The 17459-nt window shown below is 32.8% G+C and overlaps 3 protein-coding genes across 7 annotated transcripts; all 3 read left to right on the top strand.

Annotated features, from left to right (window-relative positions):
* The first annotated feature begins 889 nt into the window (after positions 1-889).
* Positions 890-3800, top strand: LOC108467892 (uncharacterized). 5 transcript variants are annotated; one of them, XM_017768706.2, is made up of 6 exons: positions 890-1047; positions 1740-1834; positions 1936-2617; positions 2783-2844; positions 2977-3058; positions 3372-3800. In XM_017768706.2, exons 1-6 carry the CDS (start codon positions 1002-1004, stop codon positions 3464-3466), a joined length of 1062 nt encoding a protein of 353 aa, XP_017624195.1. In that variant the 5' UTR covers positions 890-1001; the 3' UTR covers positions 3467-3800. The 5 variants fall into 5 exon arrangements, with proteins under 5 accessions (XP_017624195.1, XP_017624196.1, XP_017624194.1 ...); XM_017768707.2 differs by having other exon boundaries at positions 1737-1819; XM_017768705.2 differs by having other exon boundaries at positions 1737-1834.
* A 552-nt stretch (positions 3801-4352) lies between these two features.
* Positions 4353-8904, top strand: LOC108467604 (conserved oligomeric Golgi complex subunit 8). The gene is made up of 12 exons (XM_017768310.2): positions 4353-4677; positions 4754-4906; positions 5992-6140; positions 6231-6308; positions 6390-6483; positions 6569-6643; positions 6752-7048; positions 7240-7307; positions 7391-7445; positions 7551-7689; positions 8097-8281; positions 8369-8904. The coding sequence occupies exons 1-12, from the start codon at positions 4528-4530 to the stop codon at positions 8669-8671; spliced, it is 1746 nt and encodes a 581-aa protein (XP_017623799.1). The 5' UTR covers positions 4353-4527; the 3' UTR covers positions 8672-8904.
* Positions 8905-14764: 5860 nt separating this feature from the next.
* On the top strand, positions 14765-17186 carry LOC108468155 (protein IQ-DOMAIN 6). Its single transcript, XM_017769027.2, has 5 exons — positions 14765-14992; positions 15086-15265; positions 15683-15910; positions 16169-16282; positions 16353-17186. The coding sequence occupies exons 1-5, from the start codon at positions 14927-14929 to the stop codon at positions 17019-17021; spliced, it is 1257 nt and encodes a 418-aa protein (XP_017624516.1). The 5' UTR covers positions 14765-14926; the 3' UTR covers positions 17022-17186.
* Positions 17187-17459: the final 273 nt, after the last annotated feature.

The raw sequence follows: 17459 nt of genomic DNA, 5'->3' as shown, positions 1-17459 counted from the left end.
ATCACTTCTGTGTATAAGTACAAACTCATCATGACGAACTTTGCTACCAACCAATGTACTAAAAATAGAATTTGTGATTCAACTAGTCATATCATTTATTTTTATTAAAGGAGTACCAACAAATAAAAGAAATATAAATAAATCAATTCAATCACCGTTTTCGTCTTGATTTACGATATTTTTACTAATTTTAAAGAGTTTACTCGTAAGTTGATTTAATCACTTTATTTGAATAGATATATTAACTGATAAATCCTATCCAATTTTAATAACACTAGCACCATCACGATGAGTCATAGTTCATAACTAGTTTTACCATAGAAACAAATACACAATTTAGTTGGCCCATCAAATTAATGAAAATGTCTCTTGTTGGGTTTGTATTTGCACTTTTACTTCAATCAAATTTAAAATTTAGTCCTTTATATTTTATTTTTTCCCTAATTCAATAAGTTTATATATGTTCCCAAGTCAACTAGTTCAATAGTCTCTTCGATTCGGTACCCTGATCGGTTCACAATCCAATTGACCGATCTCGTCCGATTCAAACAACCTTACTCTAATCAAAATTAATCGATTTGAAATCCATAAAATAGTTCAGGTTTTATTATCCCTAATCCTATTACACCACAATGAATTAAAAGAAACCTCCACAAACGAGTTTAGAATATTATCATGTGTCCTTATAAAAATTATAAAATTATAAAATTGATAGTTTAACAACCATTTATAACCCCCAAAAAAACACCCTTCAAAGGCCATTGTAAAAATTAGAGTATAGTTTAGGAATCAATTTGCAAATAAAACCATAAAAACTAAAAAAAATAGCCCATTTAGCTAAATTGAATCCTATATATCTTTTAGGCCTAAACCGAACGAAGCCCATTTTTTTTATCTCTTCACCCTTTTCTCCAATCGCCAAAATCGCGAAATAGCAATTAAGCGAAGGGGTTCGGGGTTTCAAGCTAAAAACTATTAGTTAAAGAGTTGCGGAGAAACATATGGGGGATCCTTATTATAGATACCCTTCAGCTGCAGCAGATAGAGGTACTTTGTTTTACCCCTAAATTTAAGTTCTTCTTTTTTGCAGCCCAGAATGTTAACTTGTTTGATTATTTGATTGTTAGGATTTTGTTCTTTGGGACATTGCGAATTCTTACTCTTTGTTGTTCTTTGATTTGAATTTAGCATTTCTTTTTCCCCTGTAATGGGTGTGTTTTTATATGATATTGTTTGAACCTGTTTAGCTGTGATTTGCAGAATCAGAAATTATGGTCTCGTTTAATGAGAGTTGCATTTTACTATGAATTCTGTTAGAATCTTTTCAGGCGCTAATCCAGAAAGTTTTTTAGCGGGCCGGAGTTGAATTATAAATTTTTTCTGAGGTTAAAGTGTAGTTTTATCTTGTATTAACTTATGATTTCATCACTTTTGGAAGGACTAAATAGAAATCTTTTCATTTTTTGGAGGGCCAAAGTACAATTTTACCACATAGTAACTTTTAATTCTATTATTTTTTGGGGACTAAAAGATAATTTTTCCATATTTTGGGGGGGAGGTGGTGAGGGGCTGAATCTTTGCATTGTGAATATGCGGTGTTCTTTTAAGTTGTGTTACTCAGACTTGGTTTCCTATGTGAGAGTAGAGTGTTCGATATGGGTACTTCAAAGTACTGTCTCAGTATTGATCTTTAGCAAGTTAACGTCATTTTATTGATAGTACGACTCTTTTTGCAGCAGGTAGTATTCCGAGGTCTGCATTTCCCGGCTACTTTTCTTCCGAAGCACCCTCGCTACCGTCTCATCATGCTGATATGCAGGTTGCTTCTTCTGATGTAATGCGGTTCTCAGTTCTTGTGTGATACGATTTTTGAACGACTTTGGCATTTTATAACTGGATGTCCCTTCCTTTGTGTTTGTTTTTTTTTTCGAGTAGATAAATCAAATGCAGCCTGGGAAGTATGGGGTGAATGATATTTCTAATCCTGGAGTTTATCCTGAGTCCAATCTTGGTGGTTTATCAGCTGGAGCAAATACAAGGGCTTATCCATCTTCTTTCGGAGATCCAAGTTTAGGTACTCAAAGATGGAATGCTCCTGTAGGTATCAATTCAAACACTGGAGTTCATCCTGAACCTGGTTATGGTGGTGTATCAGCCGGACCTCCCATTAGGGAAGTTCCAAATTTAGTTGGCCATCGATGGGATACTCCTGGCGTTAGTTCAAGTGCTGGAGTTCATCCCGAGCCTAGTCTTGGTACTGCATCAGCTGCAGCTACCATTCGGGGTTATTCATCTCCGCTAGAAATTCCAAGTTCCGTTGGCCAAAGATGGGATGTTCCTGTAGGCATTAGTCCAAGTTCTGGACTTCATCCCGAACCTAGTATTGGTTCTGTACCGGCTGGAGCTAGCATAAAGGGTTATCCTTCTCCTCTAAAAGATTCAACCTTAGTTAACCAAAGAGATGACAGTCCACCGGGCACAAAGCCTGGCATTCCAAATGCGTTAGATGAAAATGCTTCTGCGAGAAATGGTTGTGGTCACATAGATGCTGTTGGAGATTCGAACATTTTGTTCGTTGATGGTCTTCCTACTAACTGTACGAGGAGAGAAGTAGGTCGTATCCTTTTTATTTTCGCATGCATGCTTTCATGAATATGGAAATATTCCTCAACAACTTTCCGAGAAAGTTCGAACAATGCTTAAGAAATAACATACATGCTTCACGATATCACGCAAAATTAAACTATTTTATGCCATTGTTGTCCTTTACTTAACATCAAAGATCTTTTCCGTCCATTTGCCGGCTACAAAGATATCAAAGTTGTTCACAAGGAACCAAGACGTGTAAGTTCACCACTCGATCATTTCTCTTGATTTAGGTTCCTGTGTTGGGGATGAATGACTTAATATACCAATATGTTGACATATTTCGATTCGATTATTCCATTAATTTAGTTTTATTTATGTTTTTCGTAGAGGGGAGATAGAGCCATGGTTTTATGCTTTGTAGAGTTTGACGACTCAAAATGTGCAATGACAGCCATGGCAGCTCTTCAAGGTAATCTAGGCTCGAAAAAATCGCATATAGAACTTAACAGAGAGATGAATAACAGTGCATCGAAAGTGTTAAGTGATGTTATCCCGCCTCTACTAGTTATTGGGTTTTCTTTATACTTAACCCGAGCCCCACTGATTATTTCCAAAGCCGGATTTAGGTTAGATGCTTTAACATGTGATCTGCATCTGTTCATTATTAGGGATTTCGTGTGATCTTATATTAAAGTCGGACCAATCCACCTATTTTCGGTATCATTGCTTTTTCAATATCATATGTGCCATATAGGTGGTGATAAGTTGAACTTTTGCTGCAGGTTACAAGTTCGATGACAAGAAACCTGACTCAACAACCTTGCGAATCCAATTCGCACATTTTCCCTTCCGTCTTCAAAACGATCAAAATGATTAACGGGTTGAGTTCTAACCAGGGATTTAAATTGCAGCTGCAGACTTAGTTTTGATTGTGTTGCATTTACTGTGGTTTGAGGATGTAATGGATGCTATCATGGTAAATATCGGTGAGACCTTGGATTCCTTTATGGTATGGACATGTTGATGTAACCAAATTTCAATCATGTTAAACCAGTATCTAGACCAGATCAGTTCTTATTTTGTAATGACCATCACATTCACACCAGATCTTTTTTAGAATTTCTATTTCATTTTTCTCTTCAAGATTATGTATTGGATTCTCTTATCTTGTGTACAAATATGGTTATTAATAATTTTATTAATCATATAAATATTTTGTATCTTGAAACTTAGGATGTGTTAGATTTGAATATTCAACTTTAAATGTGTTTTTAATTTTTTTACTTATTATAATTTCTTAATAATATTTTTAATACATATAAAACTTTAAAAATTTGTTGAATAAGATTATTCAACTTTTCTCAATTTTGTCTCTAAATTTGGATTCCATAATAATTTGAAAAAAAATATCAAAGACCAAAAATATTAAAATTACAGATAAATTATAAAATATTGTAAAATTTTCATATGCTGAAATAACATAATCTCGTAATGTCATGTCATTACACTTTAATAAAATTTAAGTTTAGAGATTAAATTTAAAAAAATTCTACCAAATTCAAGAACTAAAGTGGACAAAAAAGTGCACTAGTGCAGGGACCATTTTGAAATAATTTGTAAAATTTAGAGATTAAATATTACTTTATCCCTTAATTTAAATAAGAATCAAAGTATAAGGACTTAATTAACGAAAGTAAACTAGTTTAAGGACTCATTTAATAGTTTAGCCAAAAACGTCATACAATGAAATTCGAGCGGATCCAAATCGGGTCCAAACAAGAAATGCTGGCAAAATTCACCTCAGTGTAAACTATAATCTTTCAGATCCAAAAAAAAAAGCCCGAACCAGAAACAAAGCTCTAGCAGAGACCAAAGCTATAGGAAAAAAAAAATTTCAAATATCCGTTTAGAACAGATTGTGGATCTGTTTAATTGACGATGGTAATGGAACTAGGGAACGGCGATGACGGCGTCACCTCATCGGCGTCACCGACCTCCGCCATGGCCAGTGTTCTCCCTCTCGCTTCCGTCTCTCAACAGCCGTACGTGTCCGAGCTCCTGTCCTTCACTCTCGATCGCCTCCATAAGGTCCGTTTCTTTTTTTTTTCTTCATTTCTTTTCAATATGTTTTGAGATCTGAATCGTGTTTGTTGAACGGAAAAAGGAGCCGGAACTTCTTCGAGTTGATGCGGAAAGGATTCAGAGGCAAATGCAAGAAGTTGCTGTTGGTAATTACCGCGCTTTCATTTCTGCCGCCGATGCGTTGGTTGCTATCAAAGGGGAACTGTCTTCTATCGATAAGCATCTCGAATCTCTGGTAATTAACTTTATTATCATTAATTTTTTTTTTTTCCTTTTCTTTGTTGTGTTACTTGTTATTTGTTGTCTAATACTGAGATTTCATTTGATCTATGGAGTATTATGAACTAACTTGGAAAGTACTAAATGTACATTAGTTGGAAGATTGGAAAAGAGTAAGGAAATTCTATAAGGAAGCCTTCGGGAACTTGAATTCAGAATTTGGATTTGGATTTGGATTTGGATTTCAACAGTGTAAATTGAGTAGTAGAATAGTTAGAAATGTAACATTCATAATAATTTCTCAAATCCTTGGATTTGTTAGAATACCTTTCTAATGATGTTATATTGAATATCAACCAATTTGTCAATAATCTATGCATTTCATTCTTAGCATTTATATAATAAATGAAACTCAAATCCATTTTTGCAAACGGAGCATAATTGATTTCAAGGAGCGTTGAACACTCTTGAAAGTTTCACTTGGAAAGTTTTAGCTGTGGGGCTCTAAAGTCAGGTAATAGATTTGCAATTTTATGGAGTGGTGTTGGCAGTTTTCTGACTATCTTCTGGATCTCAAGAGTCAGGAGTGGTTGCTTTAGCTTATGATTATTAGAACAAAAATCTTGAGAAAATAGCTTTAGTTATTTTGCACTAGCTGTGACGTTTGTATTAGTTGTGAAAACTTCTTTGGATAAAGCATGAAGGCTTACAGTTGGATTTCTCCCAATGTGATAAAATATTACATGAGAACTGTTTTCTACCACCTGATGTGTTTACTTTCTCTCTGGGGATTGTATATACAAGATTCAATGAGTAGATAAAGAAGGTAGAACTTGTAAATTTTGATGACCAATAAGATTTATGTAAGGTTACTCTAATTTTAAAAGGAGGGTAACAATCTCATTGCAACCTCGGAGTTACAAAAGGAAAAGCGGAAAAATTCTTAAGTTATAAAAGAAAAAAAAGGATTGAATTTAACTTTTAGTTGATTTGGTATATAGATGGTGTTCTTATGATGATGCATTGATTTTCTAATTTTTTTTTATCCATAGAATTCTTTCCTTTTGTGGATATGCTAATAGGCAGGGTTTGTCTTTGCAGATTACTGAGATCCCAAGCCTGACATCTGGTTGCACAGAATTTATTGAATCTGCAGAACAAATATTGGAGAAGAGGAAGATGAACCAGACTCTGCTATCAAATCACAGTACTTTGCTTGATTTGCTTGAGATTCCTCAGCTCATGGACACGTAAGTGCTTGAACAAACTGTAAATGCTGTGGCATTTAGTACTTTAGAATATATATGCTAGAATGGCTCATTAAACTCAATTTTCTACAGATGCGTGAGGAATGGAAATTATGATGAAGCTCTTGATTTAGAAGCCTTTGTTTGCAAACTCTCAACCATGCACCCCAAGTGAGTTAACCCCTATTATATCCTTCTGTTATAAACTATTAGAAGACAGCTGACTGAGATTTGTTTTCCCCTTCTTGAAAGTATACCTGTTATTCAAGCATTGGCTCAAGAAGTTAGGCAAACAACACAATCTCTTCTCTCTCAGCTTCTCCAAAAGCTTCGTTCAAATATTCAGGTATTTGTTTGGAAGTGGTTCAACGAATGCAAAACTTGATTTTAGTTGGAGTTTTAGTCAGGCATGTGATCTATGTATTTTGCAGTTACCAGAATGCCTTAGGATTATTGGATATTTACGCCGAATAGGAGTATTTAGTGAGTATGAAATGCGGTTGCAGGTAAAATTTTTCATCTCTGCCCTTTTATCATTGTGGTCGACTCTTTCATCTCGCTGTTCAGTTTTACTTTCTTGTTCCCAGTTCTGACGACATTTTTTCTTGGTTCAGTTTTTAAGATGCCGAGAGACATGGCTCACTGGAATTCTTGAGGACTTGGATCAGAGAAACGCGTATGACTATCTAAAAGGGATGATAAGCTGTCATAGAATGCATCTTTTCGATGTTGTTAACCAATATCGAGCAATATTTGCTGATGATACATCTGGAAGTGAAGAAAATTATGATGGCGGGCTTCTTTTTAGTTGGGCCATGCATCAAATTACTTCACACCTTAAAACTCTTAAAGTCATGCTTCCAAAGATAACAGAAGGTGGATCACTATCAAATATTCTGGATCAGTGTATGGTGAGAAAATTTAAAATTACAATAGTTTCTTATATAACCAGTCATTTAACTTTTGATTATTATAAAAATATCATAGTCAACAAAAGGCTGTGTTGAAAATATTTTTGCAATTAAGCATCTGAAAAATAACTTAGTGACAGATTTATTTGTTGTATCTGATTGTGATGATGTTTGATCTTTGTTGCTAACAGTATTGTGCAATGGGGCTTGGTTGGGTCGGGTTGGATTTTCGAGGCTTGCTTCCTCCTCTATTTGAAGAGTAAATATATATAATCATTTTTATTTTCCTTTTGACTACTTTTTACCCCTATCATTGATTACATATACTTCACAACTTTACAGGGCAGTGCTCAATTTATTCTCTAAGAATATGAATACAGCAGTTGAGAACTTTCAGGTATGGAGGCTATATGCACAAAGTTAGGGTTTTTCTTTTTAATAATCCTCTAAATGGGTTTTGCCCATGGTAACTTCTTTAACTTGTCCTTTTACTTGGGTCCAGTTAGTTCTGGATTCGCATCGATGGGTTCCATTACCAGCAGTTGGCTTTTCAGCCACTAGCATCAGTGAAGAAAGTCAGGAGGATGTAACGCCACCATCTTATTTGATGGAACATCCGCCTCTTGCTGTGTTTGTTAATGGTAAGTTCAACTCGTGTTTTCTTTTTCTTTAGTGATGACTTCTCAAATGGTCTGGATAATCTATCAAAGGATAAATGACACTAGAGCTGTTGAGGGAGTGTAGTTAGGTTGCATGACCCTTACTAGCTTTTACATTTAAGCTGTTTTCGTCCCAAAAATTCTCGTGTTTCAAGTATAAAGGCAAAAGAGAATGAGCCTTGTTTCTCAAAGTCTTGATGGTTTAGAGGATAGGTAGGTTGCCATTAGGCATTGTAACTTTTAGATTGAAGCTATTTTTTTCCGATTATGCTTGGTTTTGACGGCTCAATGTTGTCATTTTTATATAACCGGACTAATGGACTGTAACTGTATGGAATTGCTACTTTCTTTGACTTCAACTTATCTCTCTCTGGTGATTTTACTTTTAGGTGTTTCCGCCGCAATGAACGAACTACGTCCTTGTGCCCCAGTTAGTTTAAAGAATGTTCTTTCTCAAGAATTAATTAAAGGATTGCAGGCTGTTTCTGACTCCCTACTGAGATACAACGCAACTCGGATGCTCAGAGAAAACGAATCTGGGCTTTTCCTCTCCCTTTGCCGAGCATTCATCGAGGTGCATTATAATGAAATCAGGCAAATTATCTCATGCAAGTTTTTGACAAAACCTTTTACATGCTGACAAAATTCCCCCTATTCTCAGGTCGTTTTCCCACACTCTGCGACATGCTTCGGTCGTTGTTATCCTGGTGGGGCCGCTCTTATCATGGACGCAAAGAATTTAAATGAAGGACTTGGTCGCCTGTTGACAATCTCTTCAACGAAAGAACCCCCAAAACCAGTTAGTAACGGAGAGGAAAAGACAGCATCCGAAAATGGTGACCTGCCGTCTCAACCTGTTGTGGAAAATGGTGGTGAACCGACGGTCAATAATGCAGCAGATGAGAAGGAACAGAACAGTCCCGCATTGCATACTGATGAAAAAAAGGTTGGTGAAGCATCCTAGGAAAGATCCATTCTTTAAACTTTGATTTGATAATGTTTGTAGAAAGGAAAAGGTAGTGTTTTTTTTTTTTTTATATGTATTAAGCAAATTTCAGGCCAAAAGGATAAAATGAGAAAAATAAGTTTTTATATTTGTTAGTTATGTATTTAAATAACTGGAGTGCGTGGTGTTATGCTTAAATGTTTGAGATTTTTCTTTTATGAAAATCTCATCTCAAGACTTTGAAGTAAAAATTGTAATTTGTGACATACCGGGTCGGGTCGGAGTCGAGAGTCCACTATAGCATTTGGGGTTGATATTGGGTTAAGCTTTCACCGTGCCCAAAAATCTATCTTGCCTTGCTTTGTCCCCGTTGCCGGTAAAAATATTATAAACGTGGGTTTGCTTTTAACATGTAACGATTAATTTATTTAATTTTTAATAAATAAAATGTAATTTAATTTTTAAGTTAAGTGTTGTTAGGACAAAAACACTTTTGAAAATTATTCTCTTCTCTAAAATACTTTTGAAAATCTTAAAACGTATTATTTTGTAATGCTTTTATCTCAAAAATGTTTTTAAGAAATAATGTTAAACTTGCTTTTAGTATACTTTTATCTTCGCTTGTCATTTTAAAAGGAATATGAAAAAAACTTGATTGTCTATTTTAATTATGGTTTTAATCTTTCTATTATATTAAGGTTTGAGATTTAATCCTTTAATTTGACTTTAAGTTAGATTCTTATACTTTTATAATGTTATTATTCGTAAGTCATAGGAGAAATTATTAGATAAACTTTTTTCCAACATCAACCATGATTCCAACTATAAATATATTTTTTACACGTGATTAAAAATTTTGCCAACTCACTTTCCCTTCGTTTTAAGTCACAATATTTTGTATTGACTTATTTCTCTTCCAAGTACCTACTACTATAATTCAGTCTTTTCCCAATTTTTTAATCAAAAAAAAAAAAGAGCTTGACAACGTAAATTCAAATGAAAAAAAATACAAATCAATGACAGATGTGGGATGTATTGAAGATATTTTAGCAAAGGTAAAGGTTAATAGATCACTCAAATTTTGACAGAATTTTCTGAAATTTGTTTTCTAGCTTTTTTAATGGGATCCAGTGATACCATTAGTTTGAATGATACCTTATGAATTACTCTTGATCTGCTGAAGAATATAATTTAGTGATGGCAGAAGTTAAAATATTTCTAAAAGTTTGATTGCAATTTTTTTTTATATTTGTTTTCTAGCTTTCTTAATGGGATCTAATTATTTCATTAGTTCATCTATGATATCTCTCTCGTGATTCTATGAATGAATGGGTACTACTTTTTGAAAAGAAAATTTAGTGAATTGCAATTTATATCAATTTTTTTTATGATACTAGGAGTTTTTTTAATCAAATTTTTTCCCCAAATTTAAGTTTTGCAATATTGAAAAATAATAAATGAAAAATTAGATTTTCTTTTCTTAGCATTGAACTTGGCATGGAATGAATGATGATTTAGAGGATTGTTACATTCATTTATGGTAAAAATTTTACTAAATTATATTTTATAAATCAACATGAAAATAACTAACCTAAAACCATGTTTAGATGGCAAAATTTTCTAACTCAAGTTGAATTAAATATATTATAAAATTTAGTGTTTAATCCCAAATTAATGTGATTAGCTGGTTGTACCAAAAATGGTACCTATTGAAGACCTTTTTTAGTTTTTTGTTTTCCCTTCCTTAAAACTCCTTAATTCAAGCAATTTCATCATTCTCAAAAAAAAAAAAAAAAAAAAACAAACGAAAATATCAAAATAACAATTTTCACAAAAAGAAGAGAACTTCCCATTGTTTTCATTTCTTTTTTGAAGTCTATGGGAAGGATCGTTCCTTTAGATGGCGACGTCGTCATACACCCAGTATTACCATTTTCCCTCGTGGTGGCTGCCACCGCGGCAACCATCGCTATAATCACCGGTTTATGTGGTTTTTTCAGGAAACCACCACCAGAATTACAAGAACCAACATCAGCCGACGCTACGTCACCAACAACTGAAGAACAAGAACCCAACCCCACCGCAGACGGCGGAGAAACGGAAGAAGGGGGCAATGAACTATTACCACCACCACCATGCATGACGGCATTAACGTTCAAGAATCCGGAAAACGCCAGCAATTTACTGAAGAAATCAGCATCTACACGTAGTAAACCGAGTTCTACATTTAGCGTTAAGAAACATCTCAGAAGCATATCGGTGAGGGACATTATTGAAAAAGGGAAACACGTACAACAAAAGCATCATCAAGAAGATTCACTTTGGACTAAAAAGATTATATTGGGTGAGAAATGTAAAGTTTCTTATGGTGTTGAGGATGATGATGAAGATCAAAATGGTGGCAATAAAGGGGAGGTTGATACAATACCAGCAGCTGAAAATCAAGACGCCATTGTTGATAAAAAGAAAGAGATAACAAGCAAAGAAGAATAAGTTTTATTTATTTATTTTCTTTTCTCAAAGGAAATGAAATTCAATTATTATTTTTTAAATGAAATGAAATTCGATTATTATTTTTTAAAGTGTTTGTTCTATTAGAATGAATTTCAGGAATTTAATCATTCAAATACAGAATATTTAGAAGATAATCTCATTTGTGTTCTTAATTTGCATCCATAATCTTTTTTTAATTTGCTTCCAAGTTCCAACTATGATTATAGTGAATTCTTAATAAATTTGGTATCCAATTAAGTAAAATTCCTCCTGACACTTTTTATTTTTATTGGTAATACTTAAAATTAAATAGAAATGTTCTAGTAAAAATATTACGAAGTTCTTTGTGCTAAAAGTCAGATTATATTTTGCTCATTTTATTAAAAAAATGTGCAATTAGTCCTATACATTAGATAAAATAGTAAATTGGTCCGTATACGTTAATATGAGGTACACATATCATGCCACGTGCCACTATTTAGTTATTCTATCAACCATGCCAATTTTTAATAGTAGAATTTGATGAAACTTTTAACATAAAGGACTATTTTGCTTTTTAATCTAATGTACAGAGACAAATTTGCCCATTTTTTAGTAGGAGGAGCAAAATGCAATCTGACACTTATTGCAAAGGTCTCCATGATATTTTTACCAAACTTTTCTTAAGGAATATTAAATTATTATTATTGAAGATAAAAAAAAACATGGAAGTCCTTGTATTAAGAGCTAAATTTCATTTTTACCTCGTTTACTCAAAAAATGAATAAATTAGTCTCTGTACATTGGATTAAAGAGCAAACTGGTTATTTCTATTAAAAACCTCATCCATTTCAACTATTAAAAATTAGTGTGGCTGATAGAATAACTAAATAGTTACACATGGCATGCCATGTGTATCGTATTTTGACATATAGGGACCAATTTTTAACAATAAAAATAGATAAAATTATTAACGGAAGGACCATATTGCTTTTTGATCTAATGTATAAAAATTAATTTGTCTTTTTTTTAATATAGGCGATAAAATATAATCCAACTCTTAGTACAAGAGTTTCTATGATACTTTTACGATTATTTTATCTATCATGAAATGGATATTAATAATTCATAAATATAGTGACTTTAGACTTTTGGGTTAATTTCTTTGCAATTATGGTTAAAATTTTAGATTGGTCAGCTTCATAAAGTTCTGTTTGAATCCTTAAAATATAACTACTCAAACCTTCCAAATATATATATATATATATATATATTTGTTGTATCAATTACATCATTTTGTCAAAGATGCTCATTGTTACCCATAAAACCTTCCAAATCCTTAAATCGAAAAGAAAATGAGTTTAAATGTGTTCGAACAAGTGTTCTCTTTGTTATTGCAATAACATCCATATTAACTGAGCTAAAACTCAATCGACAACTATCAGATTAAATGTTAAATGCCAAATGAAATTTGAAATTGGACATGATGATCACATTTTAAACATTAGTGACTACATGAAAAACTTGAATTTGATATGCTAAAAAATAATAACCTTCTTGAATTTTAATAACACTATATGTTTTAGTACATTAGACCAAAATTGTCCATTCAATATAGGTATACACGTTTTTACAATTGAATCCGCATGTTCGAACCGACCTTTAATACCTAAACGGATAGTTGAACCGATAAAAAAAAATATAATCGATATAATACTAATACGTACAAAAATATATTGAAACTTTTGGTGAAATTAACCCTAAAATGAAAAGGTTGGTTCTTCAATTTAGTCCATATTAGGGCTTGTTGTAATTAGATGTTAAGAGTGTGACTTCAATGCTGTTTTGTCTTTGTCTCTTCCATTTGCAATCAGTTTCAGCTTTTTATCTAACAGCTTAAACATGCATTGGCTTTTTTTACTCCAATCATATTACTGCAGTGAAAGAATCCAAAGCAAATAAATGTTGACTTATTCACTGTTTTTTTTTTTTAATATATACAACTAAATAAATATCTTAGCTCATCATTTTGGTTTTTTTAATTAGAATTTCAGGCAAAAAAATAAAATAAATTCTTTAAACAATTTGAAATTCAAAGTGCATTTGTAGTTACGTGAATACTTACCACCAATAAATTTGATTTTAGTATTACATCTTTCTAAATTTGGGCGGTTAATTCGTGTTTAATATTAAATTTTTTCGACTTGAATTATTTTAGTGATTTTAACTTTGTGTCATTTTTAGTTACGTGTTTAATTTATGGGTAAAAATATTATGAAGACCTTTGAACTAAGAATCAGATTATATTTTACTCCATCTACTTAAAATAGTCAAATCAATCTCTATCGTTAGATAAAAAAATTAATTATTCTGTTAAAATTAATATTTATACGTCAGCATAAAATACACGTGATTGCTTAATTATTCTATCAACTACATTAATTTTAATAATAACAATGTATTCAATTTTTAACAGAAATACTTAATATGCTTTTTAATCTAACACATAAATACTATATTATCTATTTTCTAAATAAAAAAAGGAAAAATACAATCCAACTGTTTATATATGTGTCAAGTTTGAATTTCGGATTTTTAAATTAAAAAATAATTTAATGGTCAGAATGAAACAGGGAACACTGTCCATACAAGTGTCATAAGCCAATTACTCCAATTGTTTATACACATACACATTAAAACTGTTTTTACTGTAACGTTAATAGATCCTTTGTGTTTGTGGGGTTAACTTCTTGTGTTTTTTTTCTGTAAGAAGAAACAAAAATGAACATGCCTTTTTATGACAAAACAGTGAAACAGGTCCACGGACCAATCCTCAAAATTCAGTTCTAATAGACACAAAATGTAAAAAATCAACAACATTGTGAGCGGGATCAAAGCACCGAAATATATATATATCTTTTAGTCTTTGAATTTTGAAATTAAGTCTATTTTCCCATACTTTTTTTAATTTATTTTGGTGGCATCTAATTAAAGATGGTCATAATAATAGTATCTTTTAAATCAACTATTTAAATAATAATAATAATAATAATAATAACAAAAGAATCATCAATCCATTGTTTACCATATTTATATTAAAAATATGAATTTATCTTTTAATTAATTCAACTAGTTTCAATACTAAAGAGAGAAATTGATTTATAGAGAAAAGCAACATCTTCGATAACGATTTAACAAGTATTACGTCACCAACACAAATTTTAAATTTTTTACGAGGCTTGATCAAACAGTTACAATCTCTTTATTTCTATCTTTTAACCCCAACTACTGATTTAAAAAAGATCTCATAGGTCTAATTATAATAAGACCTCACCTTAGGTGTTACTCCTACTTGATACTTAACCTTGACAATTAAGTTTATTTTAATCATTGAACTTAACAAATATAAAAATTTGATGATTTACTCAATATAATTATACCATATCATTATTTAAAAATTAAAAAAAATTAAATGTTGATATGACATAATATTAAAATGTCACATTATCAAAATATGATGAAATTCAAGTTAAAGGACTAAAATAGATTTAGTTACGAAATTCAGGTATCAAAACGGACAAAAAAGTACAAGTACCAAAATCAATATAATTATCAAATTTAGGGAATATGAGTTATATTAACCCAAAAACCAAACTTGAACCAATGGTTTAGTTTGAATTTCAAAACACTCAAACCCGACCTTGTAAAACCACCTTTCTCTCTTGAACTTCTTCATTATATTTTTACACAAAAGCTTTGCCCTTTTTTTGCTTCCTTGAGATGCTTTTTTGAACTGTGTCTATGGGTGCTTCAGGGAAATGGGTAATATCTCTTATTGGTCTCAAAAAAACCCAAAAACAACACCAAGTAAGCTCTGGGTTTTCTATGTTATTCCACCGTAAAAATATTTATATACATTTTAAAGATTTAAAGCTCTTTCCTTTTTGTGTGTTTATGTAGGAGAAAGTGAATAGCAACAAGAAATGGAAGCTATGGAGAAAGTTTAGATCAGATTCTCAAAGCTCTGATTCTTTCATTGCTGCCATGGCCGCCATTGTTCGAGCTCCTTATAAAGATTTCAGTTTTTTAAAGCAAGAATGGGCTGCCATTCGCATTCAAACAGCTTTTCGTGGCTTCTTGGTAAAGTTGAAGTCTTTTTTTTTTTTTTCCTTTACATGTTTGGTATCCGAGAAAGTGATGGAATGTGAAAAAAATAAACTTTATTTCCAATGGTAGAGTCCGTCGTTATGTTACTCCGATTTGAATTATAAATTTTTGAGAAATTAATAATTTCTTCATTGTATTAATATGTAAAATTTTACAATTTTCGAAAGTAATATAACCTTTTGTTTTTGGAGAGAATATAATTGAATTTTAAAATTTAGTAGGGGCTGAAATACAATTTTACTGTTAAATCAACTTAAAAACTTTACAAATATTTAAGAGACTAAAGGGACAATTTTTCAGTTTTTGGAGGTGGCCAAGCCCCTCACTTCCTCCTCCTAGCTTCACCCTTGTTACTCGGATTCGGGTTTGCATGCGAATTTTTATATGTAGGCAAGGAGAGCATTGAGGGCTTTAAAAGGAATTGTGAGGCTACAAGCTTTGGTTCGAGGTAGACAAGTTCGGAAACAAGCCTCGGTGACGCTTCGATGCATGCAAGCTCTCGTTCGTGTTCAAGCTCGAGTCAGGGCTCGTCGTGTTCGAATGTCGATCGAAGGACAAGCGGTTCGGAAGATGCTTGATGGTCATCGTAGCAAGGACGATGTCTTGAAACAAGCCGAGGTGACGATTAACCGAAATATTCATTAAATTATCACTTTCAATCAATGTTTTTAAAACCCGACCAGAGGTCGAACTGATTAGACCATTGCCTACTTATTCGATTAAATTTTTTTTAAAAGAATCAGTTTAACCACTGGTTCAACTTATTTTTTAGTCAGTCTAACAAGTTCCGGTCTAATTGTCTGACCGGTCACTCCGGTCTGATTTGAACATCTTTACTTTTGACTAATGAATGTTATTGAACATTTATTTTTTTAGGATGGTTGGTGTGGTAGCAAAGGGACATTAGAGGATGTTAAAACAAAGCTACATATGAGGGAAAAAGGGACTTTCAAGAGAGAAAGGACTCTTGCTTATTCACTTGCTCAAAAGGTATAAATTTTTTTGCGATTTTTTCATATTAATTTTCAGAAGATGATTGATGTTCTTTGTGTTTTTACAGCAATGGAAGTCAGTCCCGGGTTCAACTACTCGAACAAATGGTTTGATTCCGTGTCTTATAAGCCAAGAGTTTGACAAGAACAGTTGGGGATGGAATTGGCTCGAACGTTGGATGGTAGCCAGGCCATGGGAGACGCGGTTGATGGAACAGTCAACACGTACCGACCCTTCGAAGACTTGCTTAGAGTCCCTCTCGGGAAAGAATGAAATATGTTCGGAACCGTGCTCAATGAAAGCGAGGAAGAACAATGTCACCACTAGGGTATCCGCAAAGCCGCCTCCTCATACTAGGCAAGTTACTCGATCATCTTCAAGTCCAGGTTCTGAATTTCGATTCGACGAAAGCTCGGGTTCATCGTCAATATGCACTTCTACAACACCAGTTTCCGGAACCACCGTCTTGCCATCGGATGCAACGGGGGACAGTGGCAATAGTAGGCCGAACTACATGACCATGACGGTGTCTACCAAGGCGAAACAAAGAAGTGGCAATCATGGATTCCAAAGACAGTCCATGGATGAGTTGGAGTTCAAGAGGTCAGCTGGTTTCGATAACGGAGATTCAAAAAGTTGTGCCGGATCAGACCCGTCGGTTCGTATGTCTCGACCACTCTGTCCTCAGACTGGATTGAACAAAAGCTCAAAGAGGAGAGATTGTTTGTATAATTAAAACGGGATTTGATTGTATGTTAATTGAAAAGTCCAACATCTTGTTGTTCATTGTTATTAGTATGTCATTGAGAATTCAAAACCGATTTGAGTTGTAATGTTTGATTCCATTATTTTAAACTCGGTTTGATTTACAAGTTAAAAAAGCGTAAATATTGGAGTTGAATTTAATTTAAAATTGGTTTTTATTTTTATATTAAAATAATTTTTAAAAATTAATGAACTAAATTAAAATGCATAGGAGAACTATGCCATACACAAGATGTAATGTGAAACTCGATCCGCCAAAATCAAACCCATATCATCAATTACCCATCAATCAAACCCAAATTATTTTTATTCTTTCATTTGGATGATTTCGAATTAATTATTCAAATTATTTTAAATTTAAATAATTTTAAACTTTAATTTTGACCTTACTGATGTAGTTATTAATAGT

The sequence above is a fragment of the Gossypium arboreum genome, chromosome 8 (assembly GCF_025698485.1).
Source record: "Gossypium arboreum isolate Shixiya-1 chromosome 8, ASM2569848v2, whole genome shotgun sequence".
NCBI lineage: Eukaryota > Viridiplantae > Streptophyta > Magnoliopsida > Malvales > Malvaceae > Gossypium > Gossypium arboreum.
Note: the sequence above shows the minus strand (reverse complement) of the source record. Positions and strands in the feature narration are given on the sequence as shown.